The sequence below is a fragment of the Dendropsophus ebraccatus genome, chromosome 3 (assembly GCF_027789765.1).
Source record: "Dendropsophus ebraccatus isolate aDenEbr1 chromosome 3, aDenEbr1.pat, whole genome shotgun sequence".
In the NCBI taxonomy this organism is placed as follows: Eukaryota; Metazoa; Chordata; class Amphibia; order Anura; family Hylidae; genus Dendropsophus; species Dendropsophus ebraccatus.
Genome location: NC_091456.1, coordinates 49238826 through 49263341, shown reverse-complemented (window position 1 = coordinate 49263341; position 24516 = coordinate 49238826). Strand labels below are relative to the sequence as shown.

At 40.3% G+C, this 24516-nt stretch overlaps 1 protein-coding gene across 1 annotated transcript; it reads left to right on the top strand.

Annotated features, from left to right (window-relative positions):
- Positions 1–7852: 7852 nt before the first annotated feature.
- Positions 7853–24485, top strand: LOC138787091 (glutathione S-transferase theta-1-like). The gene is made up of 5 exons (XM_069964227.1): positions 7853–8021; positions 13771–13858; positions 13936–14086; positions 21387–21563; positions 23962–24485. The coding sequence occupies exons 1-5, from the start codon at positions 7892–7894 to the stop codon at positions 24178–24180; spliced, it is 765 nt and encodes a 254-aa protein (XP_069820328.1). The 5' UTR covers positions 7853–7891; the 3' UTR covers positions 24181–24485.
- Positions 24486–24516: the final 31 nt, after the last annotated feature.

Below are 24516 nucleotides of genomic sequence, written 5' to 3'. Positions count from 1 at the left end.
ATTTACGTCCATGGTAACCAGAATGCTTGTTGGTGGTATGGGTGTTATGTCCTTGAGATTTTGTAAGAAGTCTGAGGTGTCAAGAAGAAATGATTTTGTCTTGCGTACTAAAGGTGTGAGTATTTTTTCCAGGAATTGTGCTAAAGGGGAAAAGATGGAGTCTATAGATGCCACTATGGGGCGGCCTGGTGGTTTCTGCAGGTTTTTGTGGATTTTTGGTAATGTGTAGAAAACCGGTGTGACTGGGTGTTGATTGTAGAGAAATTGTTGTAGTTTAGAATCTATGATGTTGTCAGATTTGTATTTGTCCAGGAGTGTGGATATCTCTCTGGCGGTTTCGCTAGTGGGGTTTCTGTCAATGGGTCTGTATGTTCTGGTGTCCTGTAGTTGTGACCTAATTTCGTCAATGTAGTATGATCGGTCCATGACTACTATGGCTCCACCCTTGTCTGCTGGTTTTATGACCAGGTCTCTATCTTGTGCCAATGTTTGTAATGCTCTATGATCAGTGGCATTCATGTTGTGATGTAGGTGGTAGTTGCCTTTTTTGATGGAGGTCAGTGTGTGTCCAATGTCTCTTTTGACTATGTCAATATATGTTTCAATGGGGTGTTGATTTTTGGGAGGCATGTAATTGCTGAGGATCCGAAGGCCTGTCTTTTTGAGTGTGAACATACCTGTTGTTTCCGGATTCGTGTCGGGACCGAGATCTGTTTTGTGAAAATGTGCCTTGAGTCTTAATGATCTGTAGAACCTTTCTAGTTCCTGTTCGAGGAGGAATGTGTTAAAGGTAGGGGTAGGGCAGAAAGACAGTCCCTTTTGCAAGAGGTTAGATTCTACAGGGGACAGGTTTTTTGAGGAAATGTTATAGACTAGGGGGAGAGGACCTACCTGTGATCTTGTTTGCATCCTCTCCGAATGTGTGTATGATTGGCCTCTACGTCCCCCCCGGGATCCCCTGGGGCCTCTTAGTCCTCTCCGGTGGTAATTTAAATAGCGGCCTTGTTCGCCTTCGGAGCTGGAGGATTGTTGTTCTTCAGAGGAATAGTAGGGGCGGTGATTGCGGCTCGGTCTGTATGAAGTGGGTTCATGCCATTTGTATACTTGGTTGATGATGTAATCCTCAGTGTCTCTAGCAAATTTGTTTCTCTTCTTTAGCTCGAGTTTCTGTCTGAATTCCATGATAAACGATTCAGTTCTCTTTTTCTCTTTTTCATTGCCGTCCATTCTTCATCAGGGAGGCTATTCTTCAGTTGTTCTTCAGTCTCTTGTAATTTTCTTGTAGATTCTTGGATGGCTTTGTCCAAGAATTCTAGTGAAAGTAATATTATGTCCATAGAGCATTTGTTCAGTATTCCCTCGAATTTCATGCAGTAATCTTTGTCATTGTTGAATAGGGTGGGTCGTAGGTGAACCCTGAGTCCTCTGGGTATGCGTTGTACCCGATGGTATTCAGCCAAGGTGGCACTGTGTAGTTCCAACGAGATATTGCGCTTGGATTCGCGCTCATAGTCGCGTCCTCTTAGTTCGCCAGCCGGGACTTGTAGGAATTGTCTGGATCCTGTAAATCTTGCTAGGATTTGGCTTGCTTCATCGTCATTGTATGAGACAATATTTGATGCCATTGATGTTTCAAAAGGTGCGTTATCCGAAAATAGGTCTATATAATCAGTGTGTGACGGGTGAAATATTGCGTACCTAATGACTTGCTCATATAATCCACTATGATGCTCAGATTATCTTCTGTCGGGTGATATATTACATTAGATGTCATGTCTTATTATATTATGTGATCTTCTAACACATTGTGAATTTTTCCCTAGGTTCCCTAGGACTTGTTTACGCCATACGACTATTAGACAGGTAGTATTATCCCCCTCCCCCAGTTCAGCCTGACGCTCCTTCTCCTGTCTCTCCCTCTTCCCCCTTCCCGCCGCCCCCTGTCTTTTCCTTTCCCCTCCCTTTTTGCCCTTCCCTCCCCTCCCCCCTTCTTCCCCCCCTCCCTTTCTCCTTTTCCCTTTTCTTTCCTCTTCCCATTCATTTACAGAGAGCCATACCAAACTACTCTTCATATATATCTTCTATACATCTTCTATTAGATCTTCCTTTACTGATACAATACATCTTCTATTAGATCTTTCTTTACTGATACAATACATCGCCCCAATTCTCTTCCGGTCCTGCTGGCATCCCATCTTTATCCGCACACATTTCCATCCATCTCCCCTGCACATTAACTGAGAGCCAGCCATCTCCATGCATCACACTCACTGTAGCGTCCTTAGCAACAACACAGCACGGCCCTCCAACGCGCGTCATCACGCCGGGCATTGCGCGTCATCACGCAAGACAGCGCGTCATTACGCCGACTCACGCCAGACAGCGCGTCATCATAGTGAGCCATCTGCGCATGCGCCCTGCACATATAAGACCGGGTCTTAGCCGCAACACGCACCATACGCCGCGATTCACATCGCCAGCCACATGCAGCACAGTCTGCTTACAGGTAACTACCATACCACCTGTGACCCTGGACATATGGATACTCCGGCTTCCTTCCCTTACATGCATCATCCCCCCTTCTCACCCATCCCTCCTCTTCTTTCAGCAGTCTGCTCCAGCACACATTGAGAGACACGTCAGGACTGCCCATATTTACAATACACAGGTAACATCCTTCACTCCTCTCTCTACTACCTCCTGCTATTAATGACTCTACCCTTGACTAACGACCCCTATTTTCATGCTATGTTACTATTTGATATATTATAGCCAATTTTACATTATCTAATTGGGTTCATATATTTGTTTATAGCCACGCCACCACCCCCTCTGACTGGACAATATGGGGTTTCTTCTCCACTTATGGATTTGAGCATACAATATATTTCTATATGTTTAACACCGATGTAATAACCATGACAATGATGTACAAATACTATAATTACAGATCAGAAGACATTACTTGTTGGAAGTTTTTCCATTATCTTTATGTATATGATTTTCTACTGTTATGTAACATATCCAGTGACTTTACTAGATACTTACACTGTCTATTTTGTATTCCGTACCACAGACATCTTGATAAAGGTGTATGACTCACCGAAACGTCGACTAAACTCTTTAGTCTGTGGATTCCCCCTTCCTTTTGCACAAATAAATTATATTCAAAGCATCTGTAAACCTTTGTGGACAATCAACTTTCTAGTGATTGGGGTGGCAACAGTTACTTATATAGTGATCATTTCCACCCAGCAACTACTTTGAAGAGTGCGACCCGTCACACACTGATTATTCAAGAGTGTATTAGGGATTATTACAATTCAGGAGTTGTTTTGTGTTGTAATAGACCCATTTCCAGCAGCCCTACATCTAGACAGGTTTTAGTAAGGACCTATTATAAAGAGTGATGATCTGCCGAATCAGGCCGATTTGACAGATTATCGCTGCAATGAAGACATGGCCGATGGGTGATGACTGTGTAAAAAATGATAAAATTTATACATACCTGTTCACGATCCCAGTCCCACAATCTCATCACTACTGTATGCATCTGCCACCGGAACTTCAGAGACTACCTTTGAAGCGACATGCCGCTCAGCCAATCCCCGACTGAGACAATACAAACCATCTCTAAAGTTCCAGCAGTGGTTGTGGGCAGCGGGCAGAACCAAGGAGAACATTGGGGATCATGGACGTGTATGTATAAACTTTATTATTTCACACGTTTACAGCCAGGGCTGCACAGACATCACTAATAATGTCCATGCAGCCCTTGCTGCACGATTATCGAGCAATGTATTAATAATTTTAGAATAGATAATATAATATGGAACACTTTGCATTAGCCTACCTAGACACACAAACACACACACACACACACACACACACACACAACAAATCGAACGAATCCCTCTCCAAACACACTATACATTCAGCTTGAAGGGTTAGTTTATAGGAGAAGATAAACATAATAGCTCCATAGACCTAAGATGTGATCTTTTATGCCATCTCATCAGTCTCTTTCTGGCTTTCTGATAAAACAATGTTCACTTTGTTAGCAATCAGACATAGAATACAGACACACACAGTTTTTCTAAATCAAGAAGAGATGGAATCCTAGCAGTAGCATAACCGTTTCAGAATGTGTCTGCCGCCATTTGTGATCTACCTAGAAAATGTAGTTCCTTAAAATATTTAAGCTATTGCAGTAACTAGCTGTTTCACATTCCTCATACAGTATATCACCAACGGTCATAATATAATATAATTATATTTTTTTCTAAACCAATTCTCTCCATTAAAACCAACAGGAAAACCCAGGAACTGTTCCTGGTTCTTGCATGCTTGGTCCAGGGATAATGGCTCCTAATAAGATGATGGCCATAATGATATCTCCTCTCATTGCTATATTTCTGCTCTTTTTTTTATATACTCTGTAAGTAAAGACTCAGCGAAGACAAATCTAGACTTGCATGCTGTGGAATGGGCTGTTAGTGTGAACACCTAATAGAAAATTGCTCACAGGAATTAATGTGATAAAAAGAGCAACAAATTCATTTTCACCTTTTCCTGAGAGTTCATTTATTTAATTAAAACAAAGTGTTTTTTTCCCTCTCAAAACAAAGCATGGTTTACATATCCTTTTCCCATAGGCTTATCCATGGAACAAAAAAAAAGTTTCAAAACCCATGACATAAATGGCATTTCTTACAAGCTTAGGTTAAATATGCTATAAGGTAATTGTTACGGTTGTAAATAGTGATCATGCTATTTATTTACAGACCAGTTTTAAGTTATTACACACCAGTTTTCTTATCTAGAATTGGTAGACCCATGTTTAACTCTTTAAGGAAGGAGACAATTTTCATTTTTGCGCTTTCGTTTTTTCCTCCCCATGTTTAAAAGGCCACTGCTCTTGCATATTTCCCCCTACAGACCCACATAAGCCCTAATATTTTGCGATACCAATTATACTTTGCAAATACAGACTTTTTCTATAAAATATGCTGAAAAACTAGAAAAACATTATATGTGCAGTGAAATTTGAAAAAAAGGTTCAATTCCTTTTATTTCAAGGGGTTTTGTATTTACTCCGTTCGCCCTATGGTAAAACTGTCTTGTTATCTATGTTTCTCAAGTACCATTACAACTATATGTAACTTGCATAACTTTTATATTATTTGATGGCTTTTAAAACATTTAAACCTTTTAAAGAAAACTAAATGTGTTTAAAATCACTCTATTCCCATCCTTATAACGCTTTTATTGTTTGGTCTGCCAGAAATGGCTGTGTGAGGTGTCATTTTTTGCACCTGTTCTTTCTATTGGTACCTTGTTTGCATATATGCGACTTTATGATCATTTTTTATTACATTTTTGCTGGATTAAATGTAAATAAAAATGCACAATTTTGCACTTTGGCAGGTTTTTTTGTGCTTACGCCGTTTACCGAGCGAGATCAGGAATGTAGTCATTTAATACCAAATATACGTAGATACCAAATATGTTTATTTTGTATTTATTTTTATTTATAAAATGGGAAAAGGGGGGTGATTCAAACTGTTATTAGGGGAGGGGATTTCTTATTAATAAAAACATTTTTTTTTCACATACAGTAATTAGAATACCCCTGGGGGACTTCTATATACACAGCACTGATCGCCCATTGAGATCAATGTTGTGTATATAACAGACCACCGATCCATCAGATCGGTGCTCTATTATAATTATTATAATAGTCTGCTGCAGACCATCTACAGGGATTGCAGAGCCGGGATCAGTGCCGGAATGGCCGGCTCATTATAACGGATCTCCCGTCCACGTTCACATCGCGGGGGGGGGGAGATCCCCCACTATACACCAGGGACAGGGGGCGAATATACTATTCAAATGCAGCTGTCAGCTTTGACAGCTGCATTTGAATAGTTTATTAGCCAGCTGCGGCGGCTAATACCCACAGTCCCTGGCTACACAAAGCAACCGGGCACCGCGGGCTGCAGAGAGGGCTCTCTGATCCCCCTTAACGGCCGCATGACGGGTATACCCGTCATGCGTCATTAAGGGGTTAAGATGTGGGGGTGATGGGGCTGATTATTTACATCTATCATGGTCAAGTGAAAAGATTTTTGAATTTTGGTCCCAAGCTTTACAGAAGATAGATGTCACGGACTGTAAGATGAGGAATGGAAGACACCAGACAAGTGCTGCCCTGGTACTGGCACCCACCCCAGCTGTCCCTGCCTACTTGCCCTGACTGCCCTAGGTAGCAACGGACAACTGGGAGGTGTTCTCTAATTGAATCAAATTGTGACACAAAACGAAGACAAGACGAAAAAACATAGTAAGGGGGTGGTCAGTGGTCCAAGTAAAAAAACAGCCAGTCAGCGAAGTACAGAAACAGAGTCCAGAGAATAATTGAAGTTCAAGCCAGAAATCAGTTTGCCAAGAGAATCAGTCAGATCAAATGCTAAGCTCACTACTGAGGCTCTATCGCAGGCAAGGTACTGCGATAGGGGAACATACTTATGGGGCCTGTAGTCCCAGCCCCCAGGTGTGATTGGGGCTGAACCTTCAGGTCCTGCCCAGATACTGAGAGCTGAATAATAAGTCAGCGATCAGTCAATATTTTGTGAACTCACTACACCTATGCTGATATGCCAGGGAGTAAATACTGGCCACTGTTACAACCAGCAATAGTAGAGCAGAGCAAAACCTGACATTCAGTCTGGCTGCTATGGACAGCGAGCCAAACGCATGGTCCGAGTCCTAACGATAGAACAGAAAGTGGGAATTCAGCTACCTGGGATGCCAAAATTAATCTTCTTAGTTGACACATCAGGAATTAAAAATAATAGAAAAAGTATAAATATTATTTTGAGAAGCATATTCTACGCTTAACTGGGGGATTGGGAGAGATGCATGGTCCGGTACAAGAGATATTATTAAGTGGGAGATTTTATTTGTTCTTTTTTTCTCATTCAGTGGACAGGGGTGGGGGCAAGGGTAGGAGGGGTAGGGATTTATGTATTGTGGCTATAATGATGTATTGGATTTAGATGAGTATTTGTACTGGTTCGCTGCCCGTGTCTCTTTCCTTTTTATTGTTGTATAATATGTTGCATTTTGGAAAAAAAAGAAAAAGAAAATATAATTAAAAAAAAATCTACCCCTTGGACTTCACCGGAAGTCATGTGTAAGCAAAATCAGAAGCCAATAGGTTAATGAGTAAACAGTGAAGAGGCCTAAGCCAGGAGGTCACACAATTATGAGAATTAGCAGACAAGTGAGGATACAAGGTACAGAGTCCAAAAGCTCAGAAGCCAGAATTTCCAGTAGAATGTAGGAACCCAGGGAATGTACCTAATTCACAGTGGAACCCTGGCAATAATATAATGTGACTGCTAATGTGGGTAATGAAGTGCAAACTGATATCTAAGCTGTGCTCTTTGAGCTGGACTGATAATTCTGAAAATAAACATACTATTTTATTCATTGCTCCAGTATTGTAGCCTGTTTATTTTTCAACAGTTCAATCAAACTACAATGTGAAAGCACAGCTTTGTGGTTGTGTTATATATATATATATATATATATATATATATATATATATATATATACTGTATGTATGTATATATATATATATATATATATATATATATATATATATATATATATATATTGCATATATGTTTGTTATGTAATACCAGGTATTACATGAACACAATAAACACTTTTTTTTAAACTCACTTTCAAAAGTATTTCCTCACACAGAAAATCAACTGCACTTGACCCCAGGACGCAATGATGATGGGAGTGGTAATGTATGAGTTTATTTCTGGGTGGTGCTTGAGAAATGATCTTTCAGTAGCTCTGTACAAGGAATGTCAGCATGTCAGATGTCACTATGTCTGAACTAGAGCTGTACCTGGACCTGCGTTCCCAGCCCTGCAGATCTGTCTATCTCTTCGCCAAAGCCAACAACATCCCATTTGTGCACCACGAGATCAGGCTGTTTCAAGGTTAGCTGGGCATCTCTTGTCTACTGGGTCGGGAAGGGGGGTAAATGGGCTTTGTAGGCTGCAGTTCAAAGTTAAATCATACAATGACACTATTATTACTCTGCTTACAGTTACACTGAAATAGGTATTTTGCTTCTATTTGATACTGCAGAATTAAAACATTGCTTGTACTGTACTTGAGCATTGTATATCTCAGTAAAAGGAAGAATTATTAAGACTACAGAGCTGGAGTTTGTCGACCTCTAACATGTTAAAAATTATTCTTTAACACTAATAAAACTAATAATAATAATAATAATAATAATAATTAGAGATGAGGGAAGCAAACCAGTTGGACCTGGATCCAGGCTGAATAGTCTGAGCATTTCATTTCTGTGGAACCTGCTAAAATAGAGTTGGTAACATAACAGAAAGGAGGAAGAGGAAGGATCACATCATCTCAGGGTAACCCAGAATGCCTTGCAAACAGCTGTCCCAGCCAATTAGGAGGCAGTACAGTGGTAATGTCAGAAACACTATGAAAGTATATGCATACAGGGTGGTGCAAAAAGTAGGTTATGAAGGGGGAGATGTATCAAACATGGTGTAAAGTGAAACTGGCTCAGTTGCCCCTAGCAACCAATCAGATTCCACCTTTCATTTTCAAAAATGTCTGTGAGGAATGAAAAGAGGAATCTGATTGGTAACTGAGCCAGTTTCACTTTACAGCATGTTTGATAAATCTCCCCCTTCATAACCCTATTACACATACTGTCCACCTACTTTTGGACCACCCTGTATATATTCAGTAGCCATTTTAGAGACAGTAGATATTAGAAGTAGATCTATGTGAGGGACAATCATAAGGGAACAACACAGATAGGAATAGGGCCACGGCGACATTAATTATTTAGGAGTTGAAGCAGCACTGCAAAAAAATGTTCTGTCAGTGCAAAATTTGTTGTGTGCTAGTTTTTTATGGTACACAAATGTTTGTAGGGGGAAAATCCCTGTTTCTATAGGACTTTGTGTCACTTTTTCAAACAGTATGCTACTTGCAAAAATGTATAATTTTTGGACAGTTTGGAAAAACCCATTGCTTTTGAAGTTCACTCATCTCTAATGCGCCCAATCCATACAGACCCTCTCAACTCTCCAGATACTTGGAGGAGAGAAAGTTCTGGCAACTGAATTTTAATGTTCTTTTTCTTAGAGGGGCTAAGCACAGGGCCGTCTTTCCCATTGGGCAGGGTAGGGGGCTGCCTGGGGGACCATGCCTCATAGGGAGGACCTCAAAGTTATAACATTGCTCTAGCAGAAGGAGGAGATGTCTACATGTGGTAGTGGTGGCCCTGTCTCTGCTGTATGTGTCTACATGTGGTTCTGTCTGTCACTGTGTCTATGTGTTGTGCTGAGTTTGATTGTGCTGTGTGTGTCTGTCACTGTTTCCATGTGTGGTTCTTTGCCTGTGTGTGGTGGGCCGACTGATTACCTATATGAGTGATGAATCATCCCATCATCTTCCCTGTCCTGGACCTCTTCCATTGGGTTTGTGGCTGCACTGTGTGTTGGTGTGGTTGGTGTGTTACCCACAGTCAGAAAAAATAGGTCCCATCGTCAGGACAGCAGAGTTCCTCACTTGGCTCCATCAGGACTACTGAGCTAACCTCTGCAGCACCCTTGGCACATGACACAGTGCCAAGGGTGCAATGCACTGCAGCAGCTATATGTATTCTGCGGTGGGGGGTATTCACATATTACAGTGACTTTATTAATCCCTGAATTGCAGCACCCTAGGAAGGTGGGAGGGGTCACAAGGTTGGAGGGGTTTGGTCAAAAAGGGGGGTGGCTAGTTCACAGCTGCACCCAGCGGTTCATAATGCTGTTGAGACAGTCTTGGCTAAGCAATAGACAGACATAAGGGCTAATTAATAAGTATCTGGTTAACATGTTTTAGTTAATGTTATTGCTACAAGGTAGTATGCCTTCCACAGTAAAGGTATATATTTATTGGCATAGAATTATTATGTAGAAATTAGCTTAAGAATATTTGTGACACACATAAAAATCGGATCTACATTTCTTACACATTACATTGCCCTTTATCCATAATAAATGTTTAGTGTTAATGAACAGAATGGACAGTATATACAATATATACATGCCATAGGAAGAATGCTTAGTGTTAGTTAATGTTCAGTTAGAGCAGTTATCCTGGGTCTATTCACTATATCTCTGTTGTAACAGGTTAAGGACAGAGCTAGAGGCTACATACAGGAGAATGCTGTGCAAGCTGCTTGTAGTAGAGACATAGAGACTTCCCCAGGTTTCTAAAGTATTTAAAGTATTATAATGTAACTTTACAGTTTACTCTTTACATTTCTTAGACGCTCCTTTATTGGGTTTCTCAAGCAATTTTTATCCAACATTATGTTTAGAAGAGAAGTACACGGTTGTGTATTTAAATGTCACCAAGTAACAGGAATATATTCAGAGGAAAGGGCACACATTCTGTAATATGTCTGCATTTTAGGATGCTGGGAGTTGTAGTTTCTGAGAGGAAAAACCTTTAATAAATGACAATAACATAAAAAGTGAAGTGAAGGTTGTATAGAGGTTGTGAGTGGATGCAATCTGTGGGTCACAGCCAACATCTCTGAAGGTCCCATCAAAAAAACTTTGGTTTTCAGGGGCTGATTATCAGAAGATTGTCTGTTCATTTATACTACAAATCCCAGTGTATCCTGATAACTGCAGTATATGCTGGGAGTTGTATTTTTTACAGGTCTGCAGCTGATGTAGCTGGAAGGTCTTAGGTACTGTGTACATGAGATGCTTTCTGGAAGAGCAGAATAAATAGTTCTTTGGAGGCTCAGTTTGTGGAAGTGGTCCCAGAACAGTACTATAGGAGATATATATATATATATATATATATATATATATATATATATATATATATATATCCAGTAAACCAAAATCAATGTTACCAACAAATACCTGTATACAAGAAACAAATATCATCACCACACCATTACCATTACAATGTTAAAGAGTATGTAATCACTGTAAGTGATAACAGTGCAGTTACATCAAGTGATTCACAGGGAGCATGTTTTCTGATCAAAGTAATCTGCAAATATTATAGGCCCCTCGTTCCATCACCTACCCCTTCTTTGCCAGAATATAGTAGTCACCCATTTAGAAGTTAGGCCCCACTTTACCTCCCTATAGTATAAGCATCCTATGTGCCTCCATACATTAGTTAGGCTTTCTCTGCATCCAATTAGTAGTTAAGCCCATCTGTACCTGTATAGATTAGTTAGACTAATTTGTGCCTCTATATAGTAGTAAGGCCCACCTGAGCATCCATTGTACAGACATCGTCACAATATAGTAGTAAGGACCCCCTATGCACCCGTATAGTAGTTAGGCCACTCTGTGTATCCATATAGTAGTTAGGTCCCTGGGTGCCTCCATACAATAATTATGCCTTCTCTTTTCTTCCATTTAGTAGTTAGGCCCCTCTGTGCCCCATTATACAATATAGTAGCTACTTCCCCCCCGTGCCCCTGATAGTAGTTTGGCCCCTATGTACCCCTATTTAGTAGTTAGGGCCCTCTGTGCCCCTATATTTTAGAAGCATCCTCTGTGTCACAATAAAGCAGTTAGGTCCCCCATGCCCCCATATAGTAGTTAAGTCCCTCTGTCTCCATATAGTAACAGGTTTCTTTGTGCATCCATATAGTAGTTATGTCCCTTCGAGGCTCCATGTAGTAATTATGCCTTATCTTTGCTTCCATATAGTAGTTAGGGCCATCTGTGCCTCTATTATATATGTAGGCATTCATTGTGCCACCATATAGTAGTTAGGTCCCCTATGTTTCTATATACTAGTAGGCCACTTTGTACATTCATATTGTAGTTACACCTCTCTGTGCAGTTAGATTATTAGATAGACTTCCCCTCTAAGTTACACCACCTCACTAGGTAGTGTCCCAAAGTAGGTATTCCCCTATTGTTACATGCCTAGAAGTTACCACCTCCCCAGCAATCAAATCCCTCCCTCACCCCTAATAGCTAGCACCACCCAGTGGTCAACCCCCACCAAACCCTTCCGCTAAAAAATAAACCAACCATACTCACCTGCCTGTAAAGTCTGACAGTGTTTCCTCTACCCCCTCACTCTGCAACTCAAGAGTGCTATCATTACTATGCAGGAATGCTAGGAGAGAGAGGAGCATAATGCTTCCAGTATTCACACAATGATTGGCAGGGCGGGAAGTCAATGGTTCCTCATTCTGTCAGTCAGAAAGCCACATCAGTTAACTGTAATTTAGATTTTTCTATGAGTTAGAATTATGAGAGCTTACAGCTAGGAGCCAGGTGCAGCATCCAGCGACAGAAGGGGCTTCACAGGAGCAGGGGGGACCTTAGAACTTGCCAAGTGCTAATGTCAGCCCAGGGGGCCCACTCTAGCTTGGTGTCCACAGGGGAGATTCCCCTGTTTCATGGCAGACCAGTATGTATATAGTAATTACTTGAAGAAAAGATTATCCTAACCAAGCAACAGCATTATATACAGCAATAACACAATGATCACCTGGAGAAAAGGTTTTCCTTTCATATACTTGCACTTACTTATTATATATTTGCATTATCAGTATCTCCATATCTGTATTTACAGTTAAGGATTTGCACACTTTAAGGCCATGTTCACACTACGTAAGTAAATATTAATCACGGTCGTTGTTGCCAATTTGCAACACGGCCGTGATTAATCCTTTACCCACATTGTGTTGCAGGCAAAGGGAATCCCAGACGGACTGCATACACATAGTATACACTCTGGACGGGACCCCTAGCGGTGCCACAAAAAACTGACATGTCAGTTTTCTGTGGCCGCAATTCCATGAATAGTGGCCGAAGAAAACCTGTCAGTGCACACATTGAGTCCAGCAGAAAATTCAGATTCATCAGAAGTGAAGATCATCCGGCCGGTACTGCCGGGATGATCTTGTCTGACACCGACTGTTCTGTGATCCGGAACTGCAGGTGTCTTACACAATGTGAACATGGCCTAAGGGTGCGTTCACACATACAGGATTCACAGCAGATTTGATGGTGCAGATCCACAGCAGATTTGATATCAATGTAACTAAATAACTGAATCACAGCATCAGATCTGCGCAATCAAATCTGCTGCAGATCCTGTACATGTGAACGCACCCCAAAAAGGCTTTTCCGGTTTAACCTAATTTGTTCATAAGTGGCATAAAAGCACTCACAGTAATTATGGATTATAAGAAGGAAGAAATAACACTGTGTGATGATCTGTAGGGTAATAGCTATAATGGGTGAAAATGTAGTAGTCACCCTAGCACCCTAGGGGGCCCAAATACTTTTCTGCCATATAAGACATCAGTTTGTATGGTACATAGTAGGTAAGGACCTTTTTCTTATTTTGCATTGGAGTCCAGGAGCTTTAATAATTTGCACATAAAGTGTAGCGGGGGTGGGGGTGGGGGGATCATCGGACCCTAACTAAACAAAGGAAGTATGAAGAAGACCAAGACTGATTTATTTGGAAGTAGCAGATGATCCCTTGTAAATTTTAACTGCAAATACAGTCTGATGTGCCTACAGCTGTTCTAAAGCATCATGTATACAGTATATTACTTTATTTGACCATAAAGACTTTGGAGGATTCAAGATATCCGTGTCCTAAAGTGTGAATTATTTTTTCATTATAGTCTGTAATATGTCTTTGTAGGGGATCATCTCACTGAAGAGTTTAAACAAGTAAATCCATTACACAAAGTTCCAGTCCTAAGAGACGGAGACTTCACACTTGTTGAGAGGTGAATATGAATGCTTTGTATTTATTATACTTTTTATTTTCCTTCACTTCAGAAACTGACCTGTGATTTATCCCTAGTACGGCTATGTTACGCTACCTGGTGCAAAAATACAACACACCTGATCACTGGTATCCATCGGACCTGCAGAAACGTGCCCGGGTTGATGAATATCTTGCATGGCAGCATACCAACACACGTCCCCATGGCTGTAGAGTCTTCTGGGTGAAGGTAGCTCTACTAGTACTATTTTTTGTATGCAATATAATGACACTCTTTATCAGAAAGTACTCTACTACTCTACCATGACCAGGGGTGTAGTTAAAGTGAGTGCAGAGTTGGCAGCCACAGCTTGGCCCCACTTTCACCTGAAAATAAATAAATAAATAAATAAATACTAGTATTATGAATACAACATTTTGAAGGGGCCTGTCCCTTTGAGGGCTCGTTCACACTGAGCAAAAGCAGCTGAATTTCTGCGCTGAATCAGCGCTGAAGTTTCAGCCATTAAAATAGGTGCAGAGCTAATTTCCATTGTGTTGAATGGAAATTCTGCTCCGCAGTTCACACAGTGGAATTTCCGCACTGAACGTTCCGCGGGTAATCCGCTGTCCGCCAGAAGAATGAACATGTTCATTCTTCCGCTAGAGGAAGCCTATACAAACCAATGGGGCTCTGATTTTCTGTTTCAGCGCTGAATACGCGCGTATTCAGCGCGTAATACAAGCGCAATACAAGCGGAAATTACGCGCTGAATCAGCGCGGAAATGGGGAAAAAAGGGGGGGGATTCTAGTATATATTCTGGTATAGTCTAGTTTACTCGCCAAATACTCGCTGAATTTCAGCGCTGAATGCATGCGGAATCACCGCTGATTCCTCGAGTATTCCGCGCTGAATTTGTCAAGAGCTGATTACGAGCTGAACACTTTCCTAGCGGAATACGCAGGGATTCTGCTTTTATTCTGCTTATATTCTGCTCGGAATTCAGCGTCAGTTGATTTCAGGCGGAAATATTTCCTCGCGTAATCCGCCCCTTTTGCTCTGTGTGAACGTAGCCTGACATATCAAAAGAATTTTTTTAATGACAGGTACTACTTAAAGTGTCACTGTTGTTATTACTTTCGAAATCTAAATCAACAGTAGATGTGAAATAAAGCAAGTTTGCAATATACATTCATTATTTTGTTTGTTGTTATCATCGTGTAAAACAAAGCTGAACTTACCAGAAATCCAGGTCCAGTCTCCTGAAGGCAGATTTTTAGACTGATTGAAAACAAAAATAGACTAAACACAGGAATTCCGGCCAGTACAGAGTGGCACAGATCAATGTGTCTCTCAATCACATGGCTGCCTTCTCTGTGAGCGTTCAGATGACCTGGGAAACACTGAACTTCCTGTTTTCTGACTCTTCGAGAAAAAAAAAGATTCAGAAAACAGAAAGTGCAGTTTTTTCCATGATAACAACGAAAAAAATATTTAATGTAAATTGCAAACTTGTTTATATCACATTTACTGCTGATTTAAATTTTGAAAGTGACACTTTAAGGCTATGTTCACACAACGTCAAAAATAGAGAAAAGGCGGATGATTTTGATATTTAAAATCACGTCTGTTTTTGCAGTGATTTAACTGACTGCAATAGTAATGCATTGAAGTCAATGGGAAGACGGACGTCCAATGTGCACAATGCATTGAATAACGGACCTTTTTACCGCAGATGTCAAAATAATGAACACAATCATTATTTTCGGACGTCTTTTGCAAACAGCGGACATTTTTTATTAGTTGTTCACACACAGTTTTTCTTTTCCACTGTTCTTTCTTCTTTTTTTACCATTAAATTCAATGGACTTTTCAATTAATCCACACCCAAAGGCCAATTAGTAATCCCAAACTAGAATAATGTACCAACAGCCGTCATTGTACTAAGGAAAGGCTAGACAGCTGAATGACGTCCGTTATTTTAGACTCAAAATAACGGACGTAATTTTCAACGGAGCTCAAAAGATGTTGTGTCAACATAGCCTTAGCCTGTATCCCAAAGTTATGGATGTAATTAGTAGAATGCATTTGTTGCACACGTATGTCATCATTAAAGTACTGTGATCATAGTACAGGCAAAAGGAAAAGGCTGTCAACCAGCAACACAGGTTTGACTGCGACACTGAAACAGCCCAGGGCCTTTTCAAGCCCCCCAGGGCTGTATAGAAATAGTTTTTAACTTATGTAAGCGTGTGAATTTTGCATGTCCTGCATATATCTACATAGAGACATAGAAAATACATTTTGTTTTAAGTAAAGGGCAAAAAAAAGTTTTACCTAAACGTAAAAAAAAAAATAATTAAAAATAACAAACCACAACGCCTAAAAAAAATCTAAAAATTCCATTCTTTATATGTCATAAAAAAAAATAAATAAATATATATATATATATATATATATATATATATATATATATATAAAAATACTTAATATATAACTCATGATTTATCTTCACATGTGTTGATGGGAAAAAAAAAACCTCCACAGAATATGAGGTGGCAAAAATAAAAGCACTAACCTGGTCCTTAATTGGCATGGGTCCTAATTGGGGGGGAGGAGGCTCATAAGAGTCATACCCATAAGTAGTTAATGACGAATGTTCAAACGTCCTAGTCATTTTACAGATATTGGAAAGAACTGCATATTCTGTTTTGACCCACTCTCGTCCTTCTGCTATACAGAACTGATTAACCGTGAGCATATATCTGCCTAGAGCAAGCATTTACTACCTACTATAAATCATTGCGAGGTTTCTGCATATTTTAATATTGTCTGTGTTGTTGGTTCTATACAAAAGTCTGAGCACCTGGCATTTTTTGCTTAGATTGTGCAGTGTATCTTGGATACCTGTTTTGCCTTTTGCTATGACATTCCTAAAAGACTGTAGCAAACCATGGAATGCACCCCCTTCTCCAGAACTAAGGGTGTGCTCACACTACTGAATCCGCGCGGATAAGTTCCGGTGGATTCCGTCGCTTGTACCTGCCATTCTGTGGCCAGGCGGACATGTTAGTTCTTTCAGCGGACGGCGGAATTCACCCGCACATAGAATTGAGTCTATGGGACGGGCGCTGCCGTGAGCGGGTATGAGCGACAAAATGAAAGTCAAAAACACTCCCCTTTCCCATAATATAAATAAAACATGTAAAAAAAATTAAATAAATAAAAATATTATATACCATAGCATGCGTAATTGTCCGATCTATTAAAATATAACAATTGCCATCCTGTACGGTGAACGGCGTAACCAAAAAGAGGGAGAAAAGTGCCAGGATTACCAATTTTTGTTACTATATATATATATATATATATATATATATATATATATATATACACACATATATATATATTTAAAAAAAACTAATAAAAAGTGATCAAAACGTCCAATCTACACAAATTTGGTATTAATAAAAAACAGAAATGAAATCCTGGTGCAAAAAATTACACCCGACACAGCCCGTAGATGAAAAACGAAGACCGTTATAAGAGTCACAATAGGGCCATTCTATTAATAGTTAATTGCAAAAACAAAAGGATTTCATTAAAAATAAATTAAAAATTTATAAAATCTGTGTAAACCTACATATCGTTGTGTTCGGGCTGACCTATAGAATAATGGAATCATGCCGCTTTTACCATATAGTGCATTACGAAGACACAGGAACCCCCCAAAAGTTACCATATTGCATTCTTTTTTACGATTTCACCAGTTTATATTTTCATAAATAATATTTTGGGGTTTTCATCATACATGTTATGGTAGAATCAAAGATGCCATTACATAGTACACCTATTCCTGAAAAAGACAAAGCCTCACGGCCCTGTAGATAGAAAAGTGAAAGTGCTAGAGCTCTTAGAAGAAAGAAAAACCAGATACAGCCCTCCATGGCACAGATCAGCTTGACTAAAAGGGGTGAAGGGATAGAATATGGTAACCCTCACCTGATAGAGTGGTGCTGAAAAGGAGGCACAACTCTTGGAATAGCATTAAAAAAAAAGTATAAACCTGCGAAACGCAGCCACTCCCGAACTCCACCAAGGGAATAATGAGGAAAACACCACCAAACTCCAACAACTGGGATCCAGGCGCAGGTCCGACTAATGGTGACCAGATGATACCCAACGCATTTCGGAACTGTACCGGTTCCTTTTTCAAGAGTTTCGGTACGGTTTGAAACGCGTTATGTAATTTTTAATAAACTTTTATAGTTTTACATTATTCATCTGGTCACCATTAGTTGGACCTGCGCCTAGAGCTCTTAGAAGGGGAGGAGGAAAAAACAAAAGCGCAAAAATGAAAATTTGTGCGGTCCACTGGGTCATTTTGGGCTTGGTCCTCAAAGGGTTAAAGTGATATTCCACTAAAGAGCTGAAAGATGAAATGCTCCCAAACCTAGTTGTTCTTACTCGAAGAGTCCCCCAGAGTACTTTGAGCCATATCCCATCTTTGTAGTTGCTGCTGTTCCTGAGTTACAAATTTTTCTAAAAGCCGATCTATATCCAAGATGGCGCCGGCCAGGAAGCAACATTTTATAGCCTTCATTGCACCTCAGAGCCAACTGCCCAGTACCTTCCCATCGCTGGCTGCCCATCTGCTTGTTTAACCCTGTAAGCAAAATATCTATCTATCTATCTATCTATCTATCTATCTATCTATCTATCTATCTATCTGTTATTCATAGCCACTCTTATAGTATGGCAGCATGGGGTATTGTGAGTTCTTTGAGATTTTAAGGGAACTTGGGCGGTGGGGTTGGCTTGGGTGAGGTCTCTTAAGTATATCCTCTCTATAACACACCTTATGAAGTTAAGCAGGCTTCATTATAGTGCAGTTTAACAGGATTTATTTAGGTATATACAGTAAATTCCAACAAAAAGAAACATGAGTGGTTACAGTTCACATAAATCTGTCTTTCTCTGTAATGTTTCTACCTCATACACTTCATTTGCTTCATTTTACCGAGAAAGAGATGGAATAAACTGTTCCCTATACTGCTCAGGAGGCTGTCACTGTTAACTTTTTTCCCTGCCCTTTGGCCAGGTGCTCACTGATTGGTGTAATGTCAGTGGTGGGCAGGGTTAGAAATGAAGAGTTACAGCTTGCCTGTCAACAGAAGGGACAGTGTTCATCTGACTTTGGTCTCAGAAGAGAGGGGGAGGACAGAGGAGCCAAGACCAAGTGGACCAGGAAGTGAGGATTTCCTGCAGCTTCAGGATGTGTTGCAGACAAATGGCCCAATTCATATAATAGAAACCTATTACAAAGAAGCTTAGATTATAGGTGTGGACTGAACAGGGTTAAATTTTATTAAGTGGTGTACCCCTTTAAGTGCTACTTAATCATACCACACTGCAGATAGGTGGAAATGGAGTGTCTGCCCTTATGATATGCTGTACACGTATAAGCAACGGGTGTACACGTTATGACTGCTTACATTTCATACAGTATACTCTGACAATGTTCAATCCTGTCAAAAGACAGCATTTTATAATACTATTTCTAATATGACCTAGAACAATAATTTGCATATCTGGTATTTATGATTCAGCACATTCCATACTTAGCTTGGCAGTCTGCAAGTATAGATAGACATCTTTTATTTCTTGAGGGGATGACACATAATTTGCATTTCTATATAATCAAGTTGAATTTTAATCCTTACTGAAATGTTATAACAGCCTGTGAGTGTAACACAGTATGACTGTGTCTATGTGTTGTAGTTTGGTTAATACCTGTACGGAAATAATGACGATATATGTGATTTAGTTTCTTTATTCCATAATATAGTGGCCCAGGGATGCATGATGTTAAATGCCAGAGCTGATGTTGTGGTACTGCCATGACACTTCTGACGGGGCTCGGATTGATGGCAGTTCTCCCTGGGTGCAAGCATACATCCTTTAAGGGGTTTTCTATGTCCCCTCTGAAGTGTGGTGGTACCATACATAAAAGAACACAGACTTCAGAGTAACTGAGTGCATTCTGCACCTGAGATATAGTTTTGTCATCAAGTTGTGCAGAGGTTACAAAAAAAAATTGTGCTTGTCGCGAGGAGGCTACCTTAAAGGGACCTGTCCAAATACGTATGGCACTCTGTTGAGGGGGGTTCTGACAACGTTGGCTACAGTTGCTATAAACTTAAGACTTGGAAGAATAATCAATACTCATGGCTATGACCATTGATGCTGGCGAAGCACATAAAGTTTTAAGTCCAACAGTACAGGCCCCCTGTTTGCACAACTGGGCTGAGCTAGCACCTTAAAATTTGCTAGGGGGAACCAAGCAGGAGACAGCAGGGCAAATTGGCTAGTAGCACTTCTCCAACTGATTAGAATATATCCTAGTTCAGACTTGTGGGACCTTAGGAAACTTGAGTGCTATAATCCTCACAACGTGAACAGGTAGAAACCTCATGCCTTTGCTAGTTACCCAGTTTTTGTTCTAGCAGGCCATGTCCTGGTTCGCAGGAACATGTAGAGGAATAGGATTGACGGCTTTAGTTACTTCAGGCACTAGCAACAGGGCCAGGGCCTAGAAAGGACACCCTCAGAATACTTTGCTTTGTGCTCTTGTCACTAGAACAGAACTAAAACTAGTCTCCAACTAATCTGGGAACATGGCCTTCTACACAAGATTTATAAGGACTTGTCTCCTATTGGTGGAGAGCCGCCTGAGGTACCTTGAAAGGGAACTTACACGGGGCTGTGATGGGCCCAAAAGTAGGGAGGTGATTTGCAAACTTCCTTTCATGCAGTCACAAGTGTCACACAGGCAATTATCACCTTAAACATCCTTTAGCCTGTGCTTGCTGTGAAAGAATTAGTGCCATCTTGTGGCCAAAATGCTGTAGACACCTTTATCCACACAATACCCTGAAATATACACAACCTGAGTGCCGACCTACGTACATCCATATCCAGCAGGGGTACATAGTCTCTGGGACACTGCAAAAAAGAAACTGAATCTGTCAAATTTGTGCATGGTCCAAACTTTGCTAAGAGTTCTGTTTGGCATAATCTCAGCCGTAGTGTATACACTGTGTAAAAATTACGGCTGTGGTTCCATAGGCTATAGTGTAATCGGCTGCTGTCAAATCTGCAACAACGGATGTTGTTTAATGAAAAATGCCCTGTGTACACATGGCCTTAGACTGTATGAGAAGATTGGCCATCAGATTGCATGGAGGTAAGCAGTAAACCTCAGTCAGTCAAGAAAATTCATCGAGCTTAGATCAGCTCCTGTGACTAAGACTTAAATGCTGCAATCTACGATATTTGAGGAGTTAATTAAAGACATACTGCCTGCCATTAACAGTAAGGACCTCACCATCTATGAAGCAAGCTCAGCTTCTGGGCTCACTTAAAAGAGCCCATAGACCTAATGGCGTATCATTTTGTTATGGGTCCTTAAGGGCTTAAAGTTTGGAGAAAAATGTTAATTTTATTTTGAAGCTTTTGATGTTAAATCTAAATTTCATTTTGAACCAGTTTATGACTCCTGTTATTATGGACTATGAGGCTGCACCAGAAAAACTGGATGGCATCCTGGCTGAGTTCAGAGACATCATAACACAACTTGAAGAGAAATTCTTGCAGGAAAAACTATTTTTGACTGGAGATGAAATATCATTGGCAGATCTTGTGGCCATTGTGGAAATCATGCAGGTGAGAACGATAAAATTGACTGTGGTCATGAACAGTTCTTTCAGTTATGTTTATTTCTTCAATAAAATGCAAAACCTTTGGTATCTCTCTGTTTAAGTAGAACTGTCGTTTTAGGTGATGTTTCAGGATAAACTGGCATATACTGTATGTTTACACGAGAATAGGCAGTGGATCTGCAGATTTTGGCTCTGAAAGCTAAATCTGTAATTTCCAGTTCTTTTAGAGCTAGTGGCCTTAAAGGGGTTATCCAGCGCAACAAAAACATGGCCACTTATTCCCCTACTGTTGTCTCCAGTTCAGGTGCAGTTTGCAATTAAGCTCCATTTACTTCGATGGAACTGAGTTTCAAAACCCCGCCCAAACTGGAGACAATAGTAGGGGGAAAGTGGCCATGTTTTTGTAGCGCTGGGTAACCCCTTTAATATTTATGGTCTTTGCACACACAAAAGGGGGTTTCCTGCAGATTATTGTCTTTGTAAAAGACATGCTAAAGCCATGATAAAGCTGTAGTGAGCAGTCAAAACTGTGTATGAAGCCCTGTGGTGAGATCTCTTAGGTGTGTCTTAAAGCCCTATTACACGAAACAATTGTCAGCTGTATTCAGCCGATAATCATCTTGTGGAATAGAAGGCAACGTTCAGCCAACATGAATGATGCCGGCTGATCATTGCAGTGGTTTGTCTTTCAACATGTTAAAAGACAAACGACTAATATAGCAGCAATATGCTGCCGTCGCTCCGTGGAATAGGAGCGGCAGCTGCAGACCGCTGCTATCTGCTACGGGCTGCCCGGACGATATGGCACCCCTCTCTCCGCCCCACTGGCGAAGATGGTGCAGATGCGAACAAAATATTTGCAAAAATATCCTTTGCAAATATTTTGACGCCAATCTGCCCCATTTGCTTTTTCATACATGTCCCCCTATGTGATTAAATAGCTATTGATTCCCTGGGTGAACTTACTGGTGTTTTTTCTGTTTTGGTATCATTATATTTAGGCTATGTTCACATTATGTAAAACAGCGGCCGTAGTGCTCGCCGCAAAACTACGGCCGTTCTTTTGAGGTTTATAAACTTGGCTGCAATATATACAAACTACGGTCCTACAATGCACACTACGTATCAGACAACGGCCATTGTTTATACGGTTCCGTGAAAAATGAGCATGTCAATTATTTCTGGCCGGTAATGCTTCAACAACGGCCGTGGATTTCAATGCGGCCGCGAACGTTAAACTTATATCTGCCGAATTAAACTTGATTTTAATGTAAAAAATGTTCTGAGTGGTTTCTCTGGCTGGGCGCAGTATTTAAAGTAAACATGCTAGGAAGAAAATTTAAACAACGGCCGTAGTTTCACGACTAGCCCATATGCTCGTATTTCTATGAGTTTCTACGTACTTCTACATAGTTTCAGGCGTATGTGTCCGGCCGGGTGAAAACAACGGCCGTTAATTTACGCTGTGTGAACATAGCCTTAAAGTGTAACTTTAATCATCTTTAGCATCTTTTTTTCTGTTTATTACATATTTTTTACATGTAAAACTAAAAAGATTGAATCGCAACTGGTTTAACTCGTTACAAGGAGAATAAAGCCCCCTGAGCTGATCTAGTTCTGCAAAAACACATTACCTACCCCGTACCTGGCAATCACATAATGGCTAGTATGGGAAGCAGGAAACCTTATGGCTGCATGCTGTGTATACAACAATCCAGAAGACAAGGGTGATAAAAAAAAAAAAAAATCTCTGCCTTCTGAGAACAAAGCTGTTACTGACTGCTGGCTTATTTTTTTTCCTTCCCGAGCTGCCCAGATTTTTATAGTGTATCAATGACCTGCAAGTGGTAAAAGAGGACCTGTTGGGATATTTATATAGATTTTACCCTCTAGTACCACTACTTTTTTAGTAAAATAACATTTTCTAACTTCTAACTTTCTAGCTCCTGATCTTCCCCTAACTAACCTCAGATTGTGGCCTGCTGTTCTTGTGTTTCATTTTTATGGAGAACACTTCTGTCCTTAACCTTTATTAATATTCTAGTATATTTAAAGGTTCTGATCAAGGTACAAATCTCCCTTCTGTCCTCCAGAAATACAAAAAAACACAAAACATATCTGTATTTTATAAATTAAAACTCATGACTACGTTGTTATGTTAACCACTGAGCGGCAAATTTGTCATCAATTGTGGGCTGCATCATGATTTACAGCTATGTTCCCACTTATCTGTGAAGGTGGCCATCTTTTAAAATAGACTGCCGCTAATATTGATCATGATAATTTTTAGTGGCTGTCTATTTATCGTCCTTCTGCCGATATTATTATGAAGGGAGATCAAAGCCTAGTACTGAAATACTGCATATATTTTTTGTTAATGTACACTGTTCTCCATTCTCCAGGTATTTGCAAGTGGAGTACCTATTTTTGAAGAAAGACCAAAGCTTGATGCATGGAAAAAGAGAATTGAGGATGCTGTGGGGTCAGAGCTCTTCAGAGAAGCCCACGAGGACATCCTCAAAATTAAGGAGCAACAGCGTAATTTATTGACCCCTGAAGCCAAGGAACAATATAGAAGCAGACTTTTCCTGTTTACAAACAGTGGGATGTGGTTGTGCTAATGTGCACAACATTTTGTAAGAACAAAACATATGCAGATTTATATTAGCAATTCCTCCTAAGTGCAATGTATAAGGGCAGGTTCATAAATGCACGTTCAGACAATTCTGCTTACAAAGCATTTGCTGCAGTATCTGTTTGAAATCTGAGACCAAATATTTGGCTCCATGCACTATAAATCTTATGCATTTCTCAGGCCTCATTCCAAATCATTAGCCTCTGTTTTAGATAAGACATATCGCTCATTAAAAAAAAACTGAAATTTCAGATCCTAGTTGGAGAATAAAGAGTCACATTTTAGAATGCATGGGTGGAATATCTGTTTATCTTTGTCCATG